Raw genomic sequence first — 20,205 nt, 5'->3', positions numbered from 1 at the left:
GGAGTCAGTTATCTCCCTCCACCTGCAGGTTCTGAGGTTTGAACTCAGATCAGGAGGCTTGCAGCCAGTGCCCTTGCGTACTGTGCCATCCTACTGGCTCCGAGCGCTCCTTCGCTCTCAGCTCTAATACAGCAATGCGGTCAGTCTCCATACCTGCTGGTGCTGCTGCCATCACAGTCAGAGCTGCCACTGACTTGGTGCCTATATAGTGACTCTTCACAAGGAAGTGGGCCAATTCCAAGACTGTGTCAAACGGCTGGCTTAACACTTTCTGGGCCCACTCACACACAAGACGACAAGCAGAAGAGATAACTTCTTCATCAATATTTTGAAGCTGCCCAGATGGTTCAACTCCTTCCAACTATATAAAGCAAAGAGGAGAAGTTAACTTTATAAACTAACTACACCAACAATAGTAATAATTTCAGAGAAATGAAGTACATTGAAGATATGTATTCTTATTGGAAGATACAACATACATCTCAGGTCAAAACAGTATATAGGAGCTGCTGGTAGACACGTAACAGCTTTGCATATAGAGGGAATCAGTAAAGAACAGTCAGTCAAGTGCAGGGTGAATATAGCACTTTAAATGGCTACAACCTGGTGTGGTGGCACACACCTTAATTCCAGCACTTGAGAGGCAGAGGCAGGTGGATCTCTGTGAGTTCACGGCCACTGTAGTCCATATAGTTTCAGGACAGACAGGGCTATATAGAGAGTCTCTGTCTCAAAACAACAACAACAAACAAAAATCCAACCAACCAAACAAAAATGGCAGCTAGACACAAATAGATGTTTTTGGTATTTCTAAAGCTTTAGTATCAATAAAAACTATATTGCTTAGTAGTCCTGTTTTCTTTTCTAGAGAGATCATACTATAGCTATCCTACAAATTTTCTTTCCTTATGCAAACAGGCATCATCAATATACACTATGGACATATCTACAAATTAGTAGTCTTAGGTCTTTTTTTTTTCTGAGTTTCATGTTTATGTGGGTCATTTTTGCAAGCATCTTTTGGCCACTGTGGGTGATTTTTCTCTCCCTCTTCTTAATTATTTGTAGAAAGAACAGTTCTCAGTTTCTGACTTTAACCAGGATATTGTACAGAATATTGCATTCAACTAAAGGTACATTTCTCTTTACTAAAAAGAAATGGTAGAATCCTTACTCCATCTCCAGTTTTATGAAAGTCAAGGTTGGGCAGTGTTGGCATATGAACAAAAGCTTTTTTCCTTAGTCCACTGTAGCAATATGTGATAAACAGTTAAGGTTGAAACCATTTTAAATTAAATGGACTGCCTATTTAGATAGAACTTGAGAAGGAACTGTACATGAAATGACAATACAATCACCAGGAGGTAACAACTACTTTTTGAATTCGTCAGTAAAAACACAATTTATTTGTAGAAACTCCGAATATTTTCATGCTTTCAAAATGAAACATTTCTTGTAGAATGTTCAGTATTACTGTCTTAAGTGAAAGGAATAAATGTTCCCACTATGCAGTGCCAGCCACCAGTAACAAGCAGGTCAGAGAAGGAACCAGCAGATGGAAACCTGGCAAAGGGATGGGAAACTTGAGTACAGGGCATAGGGACAAAAACAGCTCTTAAGAGTATCACAAGGGCTTTAACCTTTACATTTCTTTTTCCACTGAAACATACAGGATTATCACCTGTAACATGCCAAAGGCACTTCAAGACCTTTTCTATCTGTATTCAGGAAACAAGGGTAGAGTGGTTCAAATGCACCTGTGACTCCTTTAGAAAGGCAGCCTTCTTCCTTGTCCCTTTCTCTCATCACCACAGTAGCTAATTTAAGGCCTTAAAAAGGTCAAGAGCTAACTAAGCAAGGAAGAAATGAATGCATTTCTAATAAAAGATAGTCCCTATTTTACAATCTTCTAGGAGCAGAAAAACCTTTAATAAATTCTTAATTTTCCTCCCCTTACTTTTGTTTCCTTATACATATTTCTCTGTCACAAGAAGGGCTTTTTCTATGCTCCCCTTTAATGGGTGCCAGAAAAATAAAGTGAATATTGATTTTTCATTACAAGACAGGAACAATTCTGCGTGTATTATTAACATCATTATTTATTTATTTATCTATCACATCTTCACTTGTTTATTTATTCATCCATCCATCCATCCATCTATCCATCTATCTATCTATCTATCTATCTATCTATCTATCTACCTACCTACCTACCTACCTACCTACCTACCTACCTATTACCAGGCAGATTCCCATGTTTCTGAATTAGAGAAGAAAAAGAAGATAAACTAACATCTTTTTTCCCACTTTTATTGATAAAATTTACAGTTACTAAATACATAATTTCTTAATTTTTATTGTTAATGCAAAGGTGATTGGATAGTAAAGTGATAAGCATGGCTGGAAAGATGGCTCAGTGCTTAAAAGCACTTGCAGCTCTTTTTTTTTTTTTTTTTTTTTTTCAAGACAGGGTTTCTCTGTGTAGCTTTGCGCCTTTCCTGGATCTCGCTCTGTAGACCAGGCTGGCCTCGAACTCACAGAGATCCGCCTGCCTCTGCCTCCCGAGTGCTGGGATTAAAGGCGTGCGCCACCACCGCCCGGCAACACTTGCAGCTCTTAAAGAGAACCTGGACTGGGTTCCCAGAACCCACACTTTGAGGTTTACAGCCACCTGTATCTCCAGTTCCAGAGAATATAACACCTTTTCCTGGTCTGAGGACACATGCACATGTATACACACAAAAATATGAATAAAAATCGATAAAATAGTGAAAACGATAAAAGATAAAATCTAGGCTGGGCAGTGGTGGCGCACACCTTTAATCCCAGCACTCAGGAGGCAGAGCCAGGCGGATCTCTGTGAGTTTGAGGCCAGCCTGGTCTATACAGAGTGAGATCCAGGACAGGCACCAAAAACTACACAGAGAAACCCTGTCCTAAAAAAACCAAAAATAAATAAATAAATAAAATAAAACCTATCAGAATCTTATAAACTCATAAACCACTTGCTATTTCTTATGTAGTTTGGTAACAGCTGGGGGAAATGACATTTGTAGTTATTCTTCTAAGGATTTTGAGCTGTTTATTTGTTGATTTACATTTATTTCTAAATGTAGTTGCCAACTGAGCTACAACAGCAGATGAGCCAAAAGAGGTCACTGACAGCATTCTGATAAAGGATATTTAGATTTGCCTCTAGTGCCCAAACGGCGTGCCTTCATGTTTGGAAATACGTTTTTCATGATTTTCCCGAAGTCAGCAGCACTTAATGGGTGGTAGCCAAGATTGTCACAATAGCTCCTGCAAAAGAAGGACAGACCAATTAAAAAGTGACAGAATTCAGCATCACACAGTATGGTGTTACTTCAGTATGCTCTGGTAAATAAAGTGAAGTAATTCAGGATAATTTATAAACATTCATTCTTGAGAGCTGCACATTAAATTCAGACTGAATTTGCTGGATTCACTCTAAAGGTCTGCAGCACTGTTTTCAACAGCATCTGCTTAAACTCAGGGTCCTAAATGCACTCACGTAAGCTCATCTAGCAGGGCTATAATTTCTACACATACAACAAGTTCACACAGAGATAACGTTCAGTCTCACATCATCCACGTCAGACATCACTGTTAATGCCAGGAGATGGTTTAAACACGGAAACATGGTATGTGAACTAAAAGAGACCTTAGAGATCATCTGTACCAACATTTTATTCCACTGGCAATGTGAGGTCCTGAAGGTCCAGAGTCACCTTTTCCCTTTGTATCCCTTTAATTTTGTGAAAGCTTAGAATGAGAAAGGAATTCAGTTGTACAGCTTAACTTCTTGTTACACACAGAAACGGCCATACTGTTAAACAGTGACTTACCTCACGTGAGTTCCTCCCTGATTATGACAACTCTACTGTAAGGTGGCCTGCCTCTCTAGATTTCAGTGGTTTTAATTTTTAAAGAAAAAGAATTTCATTCTTACCCATTGTAAAGTTCTGAATAGTGATTCTGTTTAAAGTATAATTTATAGCATTTATAAGGTACACCCAGTCATGGGTTTGAAATGAGGTCTATATTATAAGCCATGGGTCATGCCAGGCCAAAGGAAGATGCTGGTTAGTTTACATCTCATTTTCCTGCTTTAACTGCAGGATTCCTCAAGCAAGATTTGGTGTCAATTAACACCTAACTCATAGTTAGGTAGTTTTTAGGCAACTTATAAAAAAGTAAAGAAAAAAGAATGTTCTGTTTATAGAATAACTAACTCTAACATCATTCTTTTTTGTTGTTTGTTTTTGTTTTTCAAGATAGGGTTCTCTGTGTAGCCCTGTCTGTCCTCGGACTCAAAGAGATCAGCCTGCCTCTGCCTCCCAAGTGCTGGCATTAAAGGAGTGTGGCCACCACTGCCCAGCTAACATCATTCTTAAAATGAGATTATTTGGTCTTTTTCTTTTGTTCTTTATTTAAAATTATGTTTTAAAGACTGGAAGTACAATTATCATTTAATATGACTGAAAAAGTCACTCAAATACATGGAATTCAGTCTTTAGTACCTTTTCACGTCATTTACAATTTAATTACATAATGCAAAAGTAATATTATTTAATCTACAAAAATATTCTAAAACACAGTAGAGAAGATGAGTGCAGACAGTCAAGAGAATAACTGACCAGACCTTACATCATTGAGTTCTTTATAAAAAGTATTACTTCACTTTTCTCAAATCCTTGAGGTAAATTTTTTATTAGGAAATTTATAGATAGGAATTTGTACAAAGAGGTTTGGTCTAATCTAATCTAATTTACGTATCTTATGGATTAGATACTTACACTGCCAATTAATAGCTATAAGTACACTGGATACTTGGGATGCAACCAAAATTCTATCAATTTTTTTCTAATATTTATACAGAATAATTTATAAGGGTGGTTATTTTTCTAATTATTTTCTAACAATTTTTTAACCAAGTCAACCCTGTTATTTTAATGAATCTTATCACTCATGTGTTACAGATGACAACAAATTCAAACACAGGGAAGCTAGGTAGCATGGTGGTACACGCCTTTAAACCCAGCACTTAGGAGGCAGAGGAGGCAAGGGAACCTCTGTCACTTCAAAGCCAGCATGGTCTCCAGAGTGAGCTCCAGGCCACCAAGGCTACACAGTTAGATTCTGTCTGGGAAAAAAAAAATGTAGGGAAGTCCCAGAAATATGTTTGGATAATGTTCTCTTTAAAGTGTCAATCAAATAATACATCTGTGGTAATTTCAAAGATAAATTTGGTAAAAGAAAATGACTGTTGAAATGCCAATGTTCTAAAGAAATAATACATTGAGTCTGTAGAGAAAATTCAGAAAGTGTCTGATATTTACCTATACATAATTTGCTTCTTTCATATTGCTACCTATTTTGGGGCAGAGCAATGACACACAGCTAAGACATGGCTATATACACTAGCTCTGGAGTTTGTCACAGACACGCAAGAATGCCAGAGTGCACAGTATAGTGTAGGTGATTGCAGCTGTCCCCAAGTCAATTGGTTCCCAGGCTTGTGCTATAGTGCCTTTTAGGTTAGGCCTTGATAAGTTAGAACCGTTAGTATCATTAAGCAGAACTAAAATTAAGATCAAACAATTACTCTTGAAAATCATTTGATTTGAGATAACTATGCAATGATCAGTATGCCTGAAAGACTGCAGCAGTTTAAAATAGTTAAATTATTGTGTATATAAATAATTACCATGTTTGACCTGCTAGAAGGCTGTCTATATCGAACTTGATCTAGTAGAGCTTAGCCAGTATTAAGGTCCTTTGAGGAGATGGGATGGGGAGAAGTGGTTAAAAATAATTATAAGCAAGTATTTGGCTTTGTGGGTTGCCTAAGACTGCATGCAAGCTACAATTGCAGAAAGCTGTAAACTAACCAGAAAGAGTAAAGAGAAGCTGGGGGATAAGATGGATGTGTTGCTGTGAAAAATTGGAATGGTCCTGAGACTCTTAGAGAATCACATGTATTTGGAGGGTTGTGGACATGCTCATGAGACTTGAGAAAGCCCTACCTTGGACTAAAGAGAAAGTCTCTCTAAAGCAGAAAGTGAAGGCTAAGGACAGTTAATTCCATGCCTGAGTGTTGATGCTGAATCCCAGTACACACTCCTGGAGACCTCTGGTGAATAAAGACTGGGAGATTTATTGGTTCCAGGTCCTTAGTGAAATCTTAATCTTATTAGCTGACTATTAAGCTAGGTAGACTTCAGTAGGCAGACATAGTAACAGTGTAGTTCAAAACAGTCACTTAAGAAATCATCATTCCTTAGTAGGGTGGTGGTGGCACATACCTTTAATCCTAGCGCTTGGGAGGCAGAGGCAGGTGGATTTCTGAGTTTGAGGCCAGCATGGTCTACAGAGTGAGTTCCAAGATGGCCAGGGCTATTACACAGAGAAATCTTGTCTTGAAACCCCACCCCCGCAAAAAAGGGAAGAGAAACAGTTGTAAGAAGCAACAGATACAAGCCTTGGACAGGGACTCAATCTCATTTCCAGAGTACCATATTATATGTTTAACTTGCAACAAAGAATTATGAGCTATGTAAAGAATCAAAACCTTTTCCTAAAAAAAACTGTAATCATTAGAAGCTATGCCTGAGGAGGTCTAGATAGATGTTGGACTTGCTACACAAAGGCTATAAACCAGTTACTTAAAATATACTCAAAGTGAAGGGAAACCAAATTTCAACAAACAGGAAATATCAACAGAAAGACAGAAACTACATATATTAATAAAAGTTATAGTTCTAGAAAATATGTAATAAAATTTTGCTATGATGAAAATAAGTACTCAAAACTTCAGTTTAAAATTGTAATAACTGGTGAGAAAAATTCAATAGAGTCTTAAGAGCAGATCTGCCAGGCGGTGGTGGCGCATGCCTTTAATCCCAGCACTTGGGAGGCAGAGCCAGGCGGATCTCTGTGAGTTCAAGGCCAGCCTTGTCTACTGAGCAAGATCCAGGAAAAGCGCAAAGCCACAACGAAACCCTGTCTCAGAAAAACAAAACAAAACAAAACAACCCCCCCCCCCAAAAAAAAGCAGATCTGAGCAGTCCATAAAAAAAAAAAAATCAGCAAATATGAAGATAAGGTCAACTAAGAAGATCACGATCTCTGAAGACCAAGAGGAAAAAAAGAATGAAGACAAAGAAACAGAGTCCTTGAGATCTGTTTGGATGTCACCAGAGTTCCAAAGAAGAGAGAGAGAAGAAAGGCAGACTATTTAAAAAACAACAGCAGGGCTGGAGAGATGGCTCAGCAGTTAAGAGCACTGCTTGCTCTTCAGAGGTCCTGAGTTCAATTCCCAGCAACCACATGGTGGCTCACAACCATCTGTAATGAGATCTGGCGCCCTCTTCTGGCCTGCAGGGATATGTGCATCAGAACACTGTATACATAATAAATAAATCTTTAAAAAAACAAAAATAAAAACACAACAACAGCAGGGCTGGAGCGATGGCTCAGTGGTTAGGAGAACTGGCTGCTCTTCCAGAGAACCTGGGTTCAATTTCCAGCACCCACATGGCAGCTCACAACTGTCTGTAATTCCACTTCCAGGGGACCTGACACCCATGGCAAAACACCAATGCTCATAAAAACAACACCCCCCCCCAAAAAAAAACAACCCACAGCAGCTGGGCAGGCTAGTGCATGAGAGTCAGGCGGATCTTTGTGAGTTTGAGGCCAAACTGGTCTATGCTGAGTTCAAGGACAGCCAGGATGTTACACAGAGAAACCCTGTCTCAAAAAACCAAAAACAGCTAAAGATAACCCAAGTTAAAGAAAAAAATTAATTTACATATCTCAGAAGTACAACAAACAAGTACTAAAAGCTTGGAGAACCAAACATTATGGACAGCTAAAAGTCAAAGCCAAAGATAGGATTTTGAAGGAAACAAGAAGTGGCTCATTATGTACAAATGCTCACTTCAATAAGACCTACAGCTTATTTGTCGTAAGAAAACAGGAGACCAGAGGGCAGTGAGATGACATGTACATAGCACTAAAAGAAACGGTCAACTAAGAAGTCTATTTCTAACAAAACAAGCCATCCTTCAAAGGTGAAGGAGAAATGAAGGTATTCCCAGAGGGGTACAAAATTCCAATTCAATACTAGCAGATGTCCTACAAGCAATGCTAAGGCAGTCAGTTGGGCTTAAACGGGCATGAGATAGCAGCTCTGAAAGAAATTCACATGAATAAAGAAAGAAAGAATAAAAAAAACAAAAACAAAAACAAAAAAAACCCAACAAGCCGGGCGGTGGTGGCGCACGCCTTGAATCCCAGCACTCGGGAGGCAGAGCCAGGCGGATCTCTGTGAGTTCGAGGCCAGCCTGGGCTACCAAGTGAGTTCCAGGAAAAGGCGCAAAGCTACACAGAGAAACCCTGTCACGAAAAACCAAAACCCAAAACAAAACAAAACAAAAAAAACAAAACACAAACAAAAAAAACCCAAAACAACTAAATATAAAGTATAACGTAAATATATCTTCCATGTGTGACTTTTGATATTCTCCTATCTGAACTGAAAGGCAACTGCATATAACACCAATTATAAATCTGTGCTGATGGCACATTATAGAAAAAAATGTATGGGGTAAGGGAAACAGACATACACATACAAACATATTTACGTATTTTTGTAGGTATAACCCGAACTAGATTCTGAAATAAATTAAGATGATAGTTATTATATCTTGGGCAGCTATTACAAAACCTGAAATGGGCTGAAGAGATGGCTCAGAGGTTAAGAGCACTGGCTGCTCTTCCAGGGGGTCCTGAGTTCAATTCCCAGCAATGACATAGTGGCTCACAACCATTTATGATGAGATCTGGTGCCCTCTTCTGGTGTGCAGGCATACATGCAGGCAGAACACTGTATACATAATAAATAAATAAATCTTAAAAAGAAAGAAAGAAAACCCAAAATGTAGAAAGCGGAAAAAAAAAAAGAAAACAATTTACTAGAAAATAACCATTTATTTAATGAAAAGACATCAATAGGAGAAGAGGAATAAAATGAGGTATAGCACACAAAAAATGACCAGCAAAACCAACAAACGTAATTCATACCTCATCAGCAATTACACTAAATGTAAAAGATTGCAAAATTCTAATTAAATCAGGTATTAGTACAACAGGTTTAACATAAACATGATCAAATCAGGTTAACTATAGACACAAAGACACAGCAGTTCAAACATAAAAAAACTAAAACAAATAACCAGGAAGAGAACAGTATGCTCAGAGTCTGAAGAGACTGGGAGCATCTACGCTAACATCTGAAACCATGGAAATTCACAAATACATGGAGATTAATCAAGAATATTTTAAAATAACCAGTGGGCTAATGAATAAGTAACAAGAGAAATTATAAAATACTTTAAGAGGTAAATAAAAATTTAAACACAACAAAACATGTGAGATACAGTCAAAGCAGCACTCAGAACACAAATCTACACATGCCAATACTAGAAAAGCCCAACTTCACTCTTCTACATTAAGCTAAAGAGAGAGAACGAGAGAACGAGAGAGAGAGAGAGAGAGAGAGAGAGAGAGGGAGGGAGGGAGGGAGGAAACTAAAAGCAAGCAAAAAAAGAAGAAAAAAATATGAGGATTGGAGTGGGAAGGAAAGAAACAGTATTAGGGGAAAAAATTAAACCAAAAGTTGATTCTTTGAAAAGATCAGCAAAGTTGATAAACTGACCAAGGGCACAGGAGAGAAGAACTAAAAAAAGTGCACTCAAATTACGTAAAATAAGGGATGAAAGAAGAACACACAACTACGTAACATAAGGGATGAAAGAATACTGCTACTGACCTTACTGAAATAAAAATTACTATGAGAGAAAACGACGACAAACTAAATGCCATCAAATTAAGCTATGTGAAATGATCAAAATTCTAGAAACACACAACTACCAAAATGAACTGAGAAAGACAATTAGATCTGTAACAAAGACTGAATTAGTGATTTAAAAGTACCAACAAAGAAAACCCCAGTTTCAGGTGGTTTCAATGATAATTCAAAAACTCTCCACATTGGGGCTAGAGAGATGGCTCTTGCAGATAACCCAGGTGTGATTCTCAGCACTCATATGGTGGCTAACAACCATCTGTAACTCCAGTTCCATAGGATATGACATCCTTCTCTGGCCTCCATGGCACCAGGCATCCATATGACATGCAGACATACATGCAGGCAAAACACCCATAAATATAAAATAAAAAAAATGCTGGATGTAGTGGTGTACACCTTTAATCCCAGCACTTGGGAGGCAGATGTAGGCAGATCTCTGTGAGTTCGAGTTCATTCTGGTCTACAGAGTGAGTTCCATGACAGCCAGAACTATATAGTGAGATTGTGCCTAAAAATAAATAAATTAATTTAAAAAATAAAAATAAAACAAACTCTTATATCAAGCTCATACTTCAATCATTACCCAGATACACAAATCAGAAGAGACCCAAAGAAAACTGCAAATTAGTATCTCTTGTGAATAAAGATGCCAAAATATTCAGTGTAACACTGACAAATTGAATTTAACTAACTCTCTCTCTCTCTTATATATATAATATATATATATATATCAGATTATACACAATGATCAAATGTGATTCATCCCAGAAATACAAGATTGATTAAAAAAATAATAAAATTTTGACTGCATAAAGAAAAAAAATCCAAAATGGTTATCTTACCTCAGATCCCAGTAAAAAAACATTTGACGCCGGGCCGGTGGTGGCACACGCCTTTAATCCCAGCACTCGGGAGGCAGAGGCAGGCAGATCTCTGTGAATTTGAGGCCAGCCTGGTCTACAGAGCGAGATCCAGGAAAGGCACAAAGCTACACAGAGAAACCCTGTCTCGAAAAACAAAAAACAAAACAACAACAACAACAAAAAAGTCAAAAACATTTGACAAAGAGCAAGCAATCTAATAAAAGAATGAAAATCCCTCAACCCAAAGAAGCTCATCCAAGGAAAACCCATAAACAACATCATTTTTAATGATGGAAGAATGGAAGAATTCCACTGCAAACAGGGCCCTGACAAAGCTAAATATCTCTTCATGATAAAGGCTCTAAAGAAATGAGGACTAGAAGGAACATATTTCAACAAACTAAAGGTTGTTATGACAAACCTAGAACAAAAATACTAAATGAGGAAAACTAAACGCATTTCCCCTAAAATCTGGAATAAGACAATGGTGTCCCTTATCTCCAGATTTATTAAAAATAGCACTTTAAGTCTTAGCTAAAGCAGTAAGACAAGAAATAAAAGGGATAGAAATAGCAAAGGAAGATGTCAAATGATCCCTATTTACAGATGACATGATTCTACTCTAAGGGACCCTAAAGAAGGACTCTACTAGAAAATTCTTAGACCTGATAAACAGCAGAGCAGAATATAAAAATCCAATATATAGTTTTCTATACACCAGTAACAAACTTGCCAAGAAAGCCTCAGAGAAAAAAAAATCCACCCACAACAGATATGTGCACATATGCACGCACACCCACCCACCCACCCACAACAGATATGTGCACATATGCACGTACACACACACCCACACCCACACCAGATATGTGCACATATGCATGCACACATACACACACACCAAGGAGATGGAAGATCTCCACAATGAAAAATTTTAAGAGATTGAAGAAAGAAACTAAAGAAGTCACAAGGAGATGAAAAACTTTGCATGTTCATGAAGTGGAAAAATTAATATTGTGATAATGAAAGCAATTATATTGTGTTATTGGAAGCAATCTACAGGATTCACTTGTAATGATGATCAAAATTCCCTAATGACATTTCAATGACATTCTTCATAGAGCTAGGAAAAAAAATCCCCCAATTCCTCTGGAAGCACAAAAGGTCTCCTCCAATAGTTAAGGTAATCCTTAGCACAAAGGGCAGTGTTGACCTTACTCCAGAAACAACAGCAACACAACACCAGCACAACAGAGCAGAGGACACAGAAATAAACTCACACAGATACGTCAAGATACTTTAGGAAAAGGACAAAAAATGGGTTCCACACGTACAAGAATGAAATGACCCTTCTCTCTCACCCAATACAAAATTCAATTAAAAATTAATTAAAGACTTCATGTTAAGACCTGAAACTTTGACAATACTAGAGGAAAACATAATAAGCCACCTCAAAGATATAGGCACAGGCAAGGATTTTCTGAATATTGCTCTAATAGCATAGGAAATAATCCCAAGAAATGACAAATGGGATCACATGAAATTAGGAAGCCCCCCCTCCCCCCAGCAAAGGTAATAATCACTAGAATGAGAAAAGAACTTACAGGATAGAAGAAAAAACTATGGCACTATGCATGAGACTAATAACTAGGATGTTAGTGTAAAAATTAAACACCTCAAAACCAAACCGTCCAATCAATAAATGAACTGCTTCTAAAAGAAATATAAAAATGTTTAAGATTATAAGCCACTGGGGAAATGCAAATTAAAACTGCTTTCAAATTCCATCTCACCTAAGTCAGAATGGCTGTCACCAGGAAAGGAAGTGACTAAAAAGCTGGTGAGGGTAAGGGAAAGAGAAAGAGGAACTCCAATTCAGCTGAGGGTGGGAATGTAGCTTATGCAGACCCTATGGAAATGAGTCATGGAAACAACAAAACAAAACCAAACACCTGAAAACAGGCCAGCAATACGGCTCAGCAGGAAAAGCACCTGTTGCCTTTTCTGTTTTGCTTTTTGTTGCTGTGATAAAAACACTGACAATGGCAACTTGTGGAGAAAGGGTTTATCTGGCTTCCATGGCTTGATCCCAGGCTAATACTGAGGGAAGTCAGGCCAGGAACTCAAGCAGGAGCAGAGGAGGGAAGCATGGAGGAAACCACTCAAGACTGCCAAGCTGAGTTCCATCCTCAGAACCCATGAAAAGGTGGAAGGGTGAGCAGACTGCACAAAGTGACCCTTTGACTTCCACATGTGCACCCAATCCATCAAACACATGCACATAAGTCATCATCCATCTTTTGAAAGTTAAAAATGAAAATATTAATACCATGTAGCCCAGACATCCTTTTGTATAGACCTGAAGGATTCTAATTTAACATTTCACAGAGATACTTATACATTTGTGTTTATAGGTTCAATATTCATAACAGACAGAAAAAGAACTAGCCACAAATGAATGAATAAGGAAAATGTGGTACATTTACATAGTGGAATTTTATACAATTGTATAGATAAATAAAACAATGCAGGAAAATGGATGTAACTGGAAACCATTATGTTACACAAAATAAGCCAGACTCAGAAAGACACTGTTTTCTCTTACGTGTAGAACCTAAATTTTTCATATATGATGTACGTGTGTTTGTAGGTCACAAGACTAGAAAAGGAGAAAAATTTTACAGGAGGTGGGAAGTAAGAAAGCTAACAAAATATAAAAGATGGAGACTAACTGGTGGAAGAAAGGAGAGGCCTGCGGTAAGTTAGTAGAGGAAAGGCACAAATGAGAACACAGTATAATGACATATGTGTGAAGATTCCATGATGAAACCCGTTACTTTGTATAACCTAAAAAACAAATAAAAAGTGAAACAAAATAAGTAAAAGGGCTATTTAATAAAAAACAAAACCAAGACTAACCAATTTTTTTTTTTTACAATTCAAAAATGCTTCTTAAACTGGAAAGATGGCTCAGCAGTTAAGAGCACTGTCTGCTCTTCCATGAGTCCTGAGTTCAATTCCCAGCAACCACATGGTGACTCACTACCATCTGTAATGAGATCTGGTGCCCTCTTCTGGTCTGCAGGCATACATGCAGGCAGAACACTATATACATAATAAATAAACTAATCTTAAAACAAAACAAAAAAGAAAGGTGTGTCTTTGCAGGGGACATCAAGAAAATTAAAAAAACAAAACAAACAAACAAACAAACTGCTTCTTACAGTTACTGTGTGCAATCCCAGATTTTGTGTGGTAGATTGCAAGTTATGGATATACATGAACATCCAAAGTTTGGTTTTATTTTGCTTGCCAAATTTAAATATAAAGAGATAGCAGCTGGACATGGTGGTAGCTCATATCTGTAATCCTGTAATCCAAGAAGTGAAGGCAGAAAGAGGCTGAGGTAGAGACAAGATCAAGAGGGAGCCTCAGCTACATAGTGAGTTAAGGTCAGCTTGGGCTATATTAAATACTTTTTCAATAAAGTAAGTACAGATAACAGAAAGATTATCAGACATAAGAAGAAAATCTCCAACATGAAATAACAAAAACCAAAGAAAAACAAAAGTGATAACAATGAAAGAATATGCAGAAATAATACAGGAAATGAAAAATATACAAACAAAAAATTCTATTGCTTCCAGTTGGGCAACATTTATCCAAATTACAAATGCACAAGTCTTTAGCAGTTTCATATACTAGTATTTATTCTGACATACTGACGTGTTAAGTGTTCACTCATAATGCCATTATTGTATGTACAACTAGAAGGTTAAAACAACCTAGAAGAATGTAAACTGGTATCTAAACATGATTTGCATGATAAATAGCAGCCATTAAGGACAGATATTAAACATAAAAATTTATGTTGTTACAGAATTATCTCAGGTTTTGTGTCTAGCTAAAGAAATGCAAAGTACAAAAATCACATTATGTTTCTGTGACAGCTGATGTCCACTGTCAGCTCAAGGGATTAAAGTCATTTAGGGGACCAGTAAGGTACTTCTTTGAGTGTGTTTATTTCCAGATAGATTCACTGCTGAGTCTACAAACACTTCAAGAAGAGCTAACACCAAGCTCCTTAACTTAAACTCTTCTGTAAAGCAGAAGGGAAGGAACACTACCTAACCTAATGTATGAAACCAGCATTACTTTGATACCAAAAGGAGATTAAGAATATAAAAACAAAAAACAAAACAAAAAAACAAAAACAAAAAAACCCCCAAAACCATAGGCTAATCTTCCTGGTCAATACAAGTGCAAAAATTTCAAAGAAATTCAGGTAAACCAAATTTAAGAACATAAACAGAAGATCAAATACCCTGACCAAGTCAGTTTCATTCCAAGGATGCAAATTTGGTTTAACACATATAAATTAATAAATGTAATGCAAAATATAAATTGATATAAGGACAGAAATGGTATGGCAGTTCAATAGATCCAGAAAAAGCTTTTGATCAGTGCTGTGGGATGTTCTGTATGGCAAATATGTTGCTCTGATTGGTCAATAAATAAATCACTGATTGGCCATTGGCCAGGCAGGAAGTATAGGCGGGACAAGGAGGAGAATAAAGCTGGGAAGCAGAAGGCTGAGTCAGAGAGACACTGCCAGCCGCCATGATGAGAAACAGCATGTGAAGATGCCGGTAAGCCACGAGCCATGTGGCAAGGTATAGATTAATGAAAATGGATTAATTTAGCTGTAAGAACAGTTAGCAAGAAGCCTGCCATGGCCATACAGTTTGTAACCAATATAAGTCTCTGTGTTTACTTGGTTGGGTCTGAGTGGCTGTGGGACTGGCAGGTGAGAGAGATTTGTCCTGACTGTGGGCCAGGCATGAAAACTCTAGCTACAGATCAGGTTAAACGTCTCTTTGTGACTTGAAGATAAAAGTCCCAAAGAAGCTAGGAATAGAAGAAAAATATTTCAATATAATAAAGATTATACAACAAACCAATAGAAAACATTTTACAAATATGAGTGAAAACTAAAAACATTTTTTCTAAAATCAGGAATAAGACAAGAGTGTCAGTTCTCTCCACTCTATTTACACCCCGCCCCCCATCTCCTGCCCCAGGGTTTCTCTACAGCTCTCGCTGTCCTGAACTTCCTTTGTAGACCAGGCTGCCCTGAACTCACAGAGATCCACGGCTTCCCGAGTGCTAGGATTAAAGGTGTGTGCCACCACCACCCGGCTTCAAAACAACTCTTTTTTTTTTTTTTTGTTTTTCGAGACAGGGTTTCTCTGTGTAGCTTTGCACCTGTCCTGGAACTCACTTGGTAGCCCAGGCTGGCCTCGAACTCACAGAGATCCACCTGGCTCTGCCTCCTGAGTGCTGGGATTAAAGGCGTGCACCACCACCGCCCGGCCAAAACAACTCTTGATTGAAGGTAAGACCCTCTAGCTGAAGATACCATACACTCTGGTCATGGGAATTGGAGAAATCAAGCTGGTAATGATCTGGAAGCCTCCTTCCTGATGGCTAGCTTTCATGGTGTTAAAAGGTGTTAAGCAGAATGCTGGAGTAAAGTTCTCAACAGTCCCACCCAGCTGAAAATCTTACAAATTACAATAACAACAGGCCCAGCATTAGTGAATTAGTGGCACTAATATCTTGAAGGTAATCAACTCTGTTTGACTATACTTATGGCCAGTTCAAAAGAAAGAAACTCTTATTTGCTACTGTAAACTTAGCCAAGAACCTGTGGCTGGAGGTCACAGATTCTAGAAGAGAACCTACTACTACCATTTTGCCAAACTGACATAGTATTCAACTGCCTTCTAAATACTTATACCCACAGAGAAGTGCAGCTCTCACTCGTCATCAAGGAAGCTTGTTTTGTAGCAGACAGAGGTTTTTGGTTTTTTTCATAAAGACTTATTTAGTTATTATGTACAGAGTGTTCTGTTTGCATGTTTGCCTGCACACCAGAAGAGGGCATCAAATCTCATTATAGATGGTCATGAGCCGCCATGTGGTTGCTGGGAATTAAACTCAGGACCTATGGAAGATCAGCCAGTGCTGTTAACCTCTGAGTCATCTCTCCAGCCCCAGACAGAGATTATTACAAGGAATCATAACTTGTCAAAATGTAGTGAGAAAGTGACTATGGAGTATCCAAATAGGATATCTATACGACCCTATACCCAAAGCTCAGGAATGATCCCAGAAAGTGTGGAAAAAGTCTAAGAGCCTGAAGACTGGGATGACTGCTCTAAAGTCTCTTCTCGTTATGACAGGGAAGATGCACTCATGAACGTTCTACAGCTAGAGCTGCCTGTAGACCACATTAGCCAACATGCTAGCATAGACAGGGGCAGAGTTCAGAAGGCCTCTCCCCTAGCTGAGGAGCTAAAGGTAACAGGTGGCTGCAGAGGGAGAGAAAGCAAGTCCTCTTCAGGGATGAGCCTACTGGCTGGTTGTACATGTTCCACTGGTCAACATTATACCCATGTGTATATGAGTTACACTAACTGGATTCAGAAGAGAACATGAATTTAAGAGGGAGATGTGGGATGGATGGAACAGCAGTAGGAAGGTGGGGAAGGGAAATGGATATGGACAAAATGTATGAAATTCTCAAACAAACAAACAAACAAATCTCACCCTCTACCCAATTCTTGACATCTCAGCTAGAGCAATAAGACAAGTAACAAACAGGAGACAAATAGGAAAGAATTATTTTTATGTGACAATGTCATGATTCTGCATTTAAAATATAGACCCTAAAAAAATCTTGAATATGATTAATACTTTCAGCAAAGTATTAGAATATAAAGCCAACACACAAAAAATAGTTACTTTTCCATATACTGGTAATGAACATGCTAAAAAAACAAACTAGGAAAAACATACTATTTATAACAATTTAACGCCTACCCATCCCATATTCGACAAGATACTTAGGAATAAATCTAATCAAGGACACAGAAGACCTCTACATGAAAACTAAGACACTGAATAAAGAATGTAAAGAAGTAACATGGTGGAAACAGCTCTCTCTCATAAACATGGTTTTGCAGAATATTGTGAAAATGGCTACTTTAACAAAAATGACTTACAGATTCAATGTAATTCTCATCAAAATTCCAATGACATTCTTCACAGAACTCAACTAATTTGTAAATTAATGGTTCAAGATTAGAAGTATTACTAGTCTTCCTTAACAATGTAAAATTTTAATCTCTTTTATTTAAAAAAAAACTTTGATATTTCTTGATTTCAAAGAAAATTCACTATCATATATAATAGTAACATATTATTTTTAGAAAAATATTACTGCTTTCATGCATTTTCACAAACAGAGGTGATATCTCTGTTGGTGATATGAGTTGTTGATTAGTGCAAGGCCAACACTTTAGGAATACATGAATGTCATAGGTCTCTTCTTAGTCTACTATGAAAACATCGTTTTTGGGGCTGGAAAGACGGCTCAGAGGTTTAGAGCACTGGCTGCTCTTCTAGAGATGATGAGTTAGTTCAATTCCCACCACCCACATGACAACTCAAAACTGTATGTAAGGGATCTGAGGCCCTCTTTAGGTGTGTAGGTGCACATGAAGACAAAGCACCCATATTCATAAAATACATAAGTAAATAAGTCTTAAAAATCATTTGTCAAATTTTTCTTTTAGGAAACTAGGAAGACATCTTTGGATAATTTCAACATTTCCTACTACAGATGAGTTTATAAGTTTAGAGCATTCATCTTCAATTTTTTCATTTTATAGATGTGCCAAATGATAAAAGAATAGTTAAACACTTGCCCAGGTAATAGAAGCTTGTTGACAACATCTATTTTCTTGACCTTCAACTCGGGGTCATATCATACAAGTGCTCATTTATTGAATTCAGATTTACTTCTTAGAAGTTTCAGAATGTTTTCTCTATTTTAATTACCCTATTTGCACTGGATCTATGCTTACCATAAATATACATCTTTTCTCCTCCGTCTTTTCTTGCTTCTTACGTAGTCTAGGCTAACTTTCTACTTACAATCCTCCTGGATCAGTCTGAGATCATAGGCACACAGTATCACCACACTAAACCACTATATATAACTACTATATATATATATATATATATACACACACACACACACACACACACACACACACACACACACACACACAGATCCTGAGTGAGGACAGAGCTCGTGCCAGTCTCCTCAAATACTCAGAGTCCAGCACAGAGTAGAAACTCATTAGACAGTTTCAGAGAGTAGGAATGAACAACTTTCAGTTTCAACTTAAGAGAAAACACTAAAGCTCTTAGTTCAGATTTGTTCTCTTGCTCATTTCAAGTATGCATTGTTTTTTCTATAACCCTACTATGTTCCCTTTCCTGAGCTGTTAAGAATTATGAGTAAAGCTAGAAAGTTTTCTTTTGATGTTAACAATCTTTTCAATAATTATAGCTTCTCTGCATTACTTTAAACTAATTAACAACAGCATTTGACAATTTTCTTCCAAATTATATATTACAATAAATTAATTCTTGTTAGTTTGATGTTTCAATAACCACAAAATTTTGTCTTTATTTATTCTACCAGAATGAATTCTTCCTTTCAAATAAATTATAAACACACTAAGCAAGACTGAATTTCACACTTACTGGTCATGATGTCTTAGAAACCCTCTAACCTATACACTTTTGTTTCCTATATTATTTACATATCAAAGTTATTTGTGTGTCAGTGTTTTTTTTTTCTTTTTTTATAAAGTCACTGATTTCTCTTATTCTTGAATAAATAACTCACAACATTCTTTGGTTGGCATGGAAGATTAAATAGTTTTAGATTCATACAAAGTGACTTTTAAAAATATCCAAGTATAAAGACATGTTTTAGTTTTTTGTTATACACTGATTTTTTTTTTTTTCTTTTTGTTTTTTTTGAGACAGGGTTTCTCTGTGTAGTTTTGGCGCCTGTCCTGGATCTCACTCTGTAGACCAGGCTGGCCTGGAACTCACAGAGATATGCCTGGCTCTGCCTCCCGAGTGCTGGGATTAAAGGTGTGTGCCACTGCCACCTGGCCATGCACTGATTTCTTTATTGTCATCCACTGTCCCTCTAGTCCCTCCCACTATTCTTGCCATTCTAGAAATTCTGTAAGAATCTTTTTTTTTTTTTTTTTTTTTTTTTTTGGTTTTTCGAGACAGGGTTTCTCTGTGTAGCTTTGCGCCTTTCCTGGGACTCACTTGGTAGCCCAGGCTGGCCTCGAACTCACAGAGATCCGCCTGGCTCTGCCTCCCGAGTGCTGGGATTAAAGGCGTGCGCCACCACCGCCCGGCGAAGAGAAGAATCTTTTTAATTCAGTATCCCTACGGCATCATCTTACCTTCAAAACCCTAGACAAACCCCTCATTTAATAATCTTCTACCACAGAAGCTTAGAGCTGGAAGGTACCTTGGAAATTTCTAAAAGCAGTGCCCAACTAGTAGCTA

At 37.6% G+C, this 20,205-nt stretch overlaps 1 protein-coding gene across 2 annotated transcripts in view; it reads right to left on the bottom strand.

Annotated features, from left to right (window-relative positions):
* The window catches only part of Rfx7 (regulatory factor X7), a 99,284-nt gene that overhangs the window by 9,010 nt on the left and 70,069 nt on the right, over nucleotides 1–20,205 (bottom strand). For both annotated transcript variants that reach the window (XM_059268222.1, XM_059268221.1), the window contains exons 6-8: nucleotides 3,184–3,300; nucleotides 1,175–1,259; nucleotides 154–361 (exon numbers count right to left, since the gene is read on the bottom strand). In XM_059268222.1, coding sequence (XP_059124205.1) covers nucleotides 154–361; nucleotides 1,175–1,259; nucleotides 3,184–3,300 — 410 coding nt within the window. The remainder of the gene's footprint in view (nucleotides 1–153; nucleotides 362–1,174; nucleotides 1,260–3,183; nucleotides 3,301–20,205) is intronic.

This window comes from Peromyscus eremicus, chromosome 7, assembly GCF_949786415.1.
Source record: "Peromyscus eremicus chromosome 7, PerEre_H2_v1, whole genome shotgun sequence".
Classification (NCBI taxonomy): domain Eukaryota; kingdom Metazoa; phylum Chordata; class Mammalia; order Rodentia; family Cricetidae; genus Peromyscus; species Peromyscus eremicus.
Note: the sequence above shows the minus strand (reverse complement) of the source record. Positions and strands in the feature narration are given on the sequence as shown.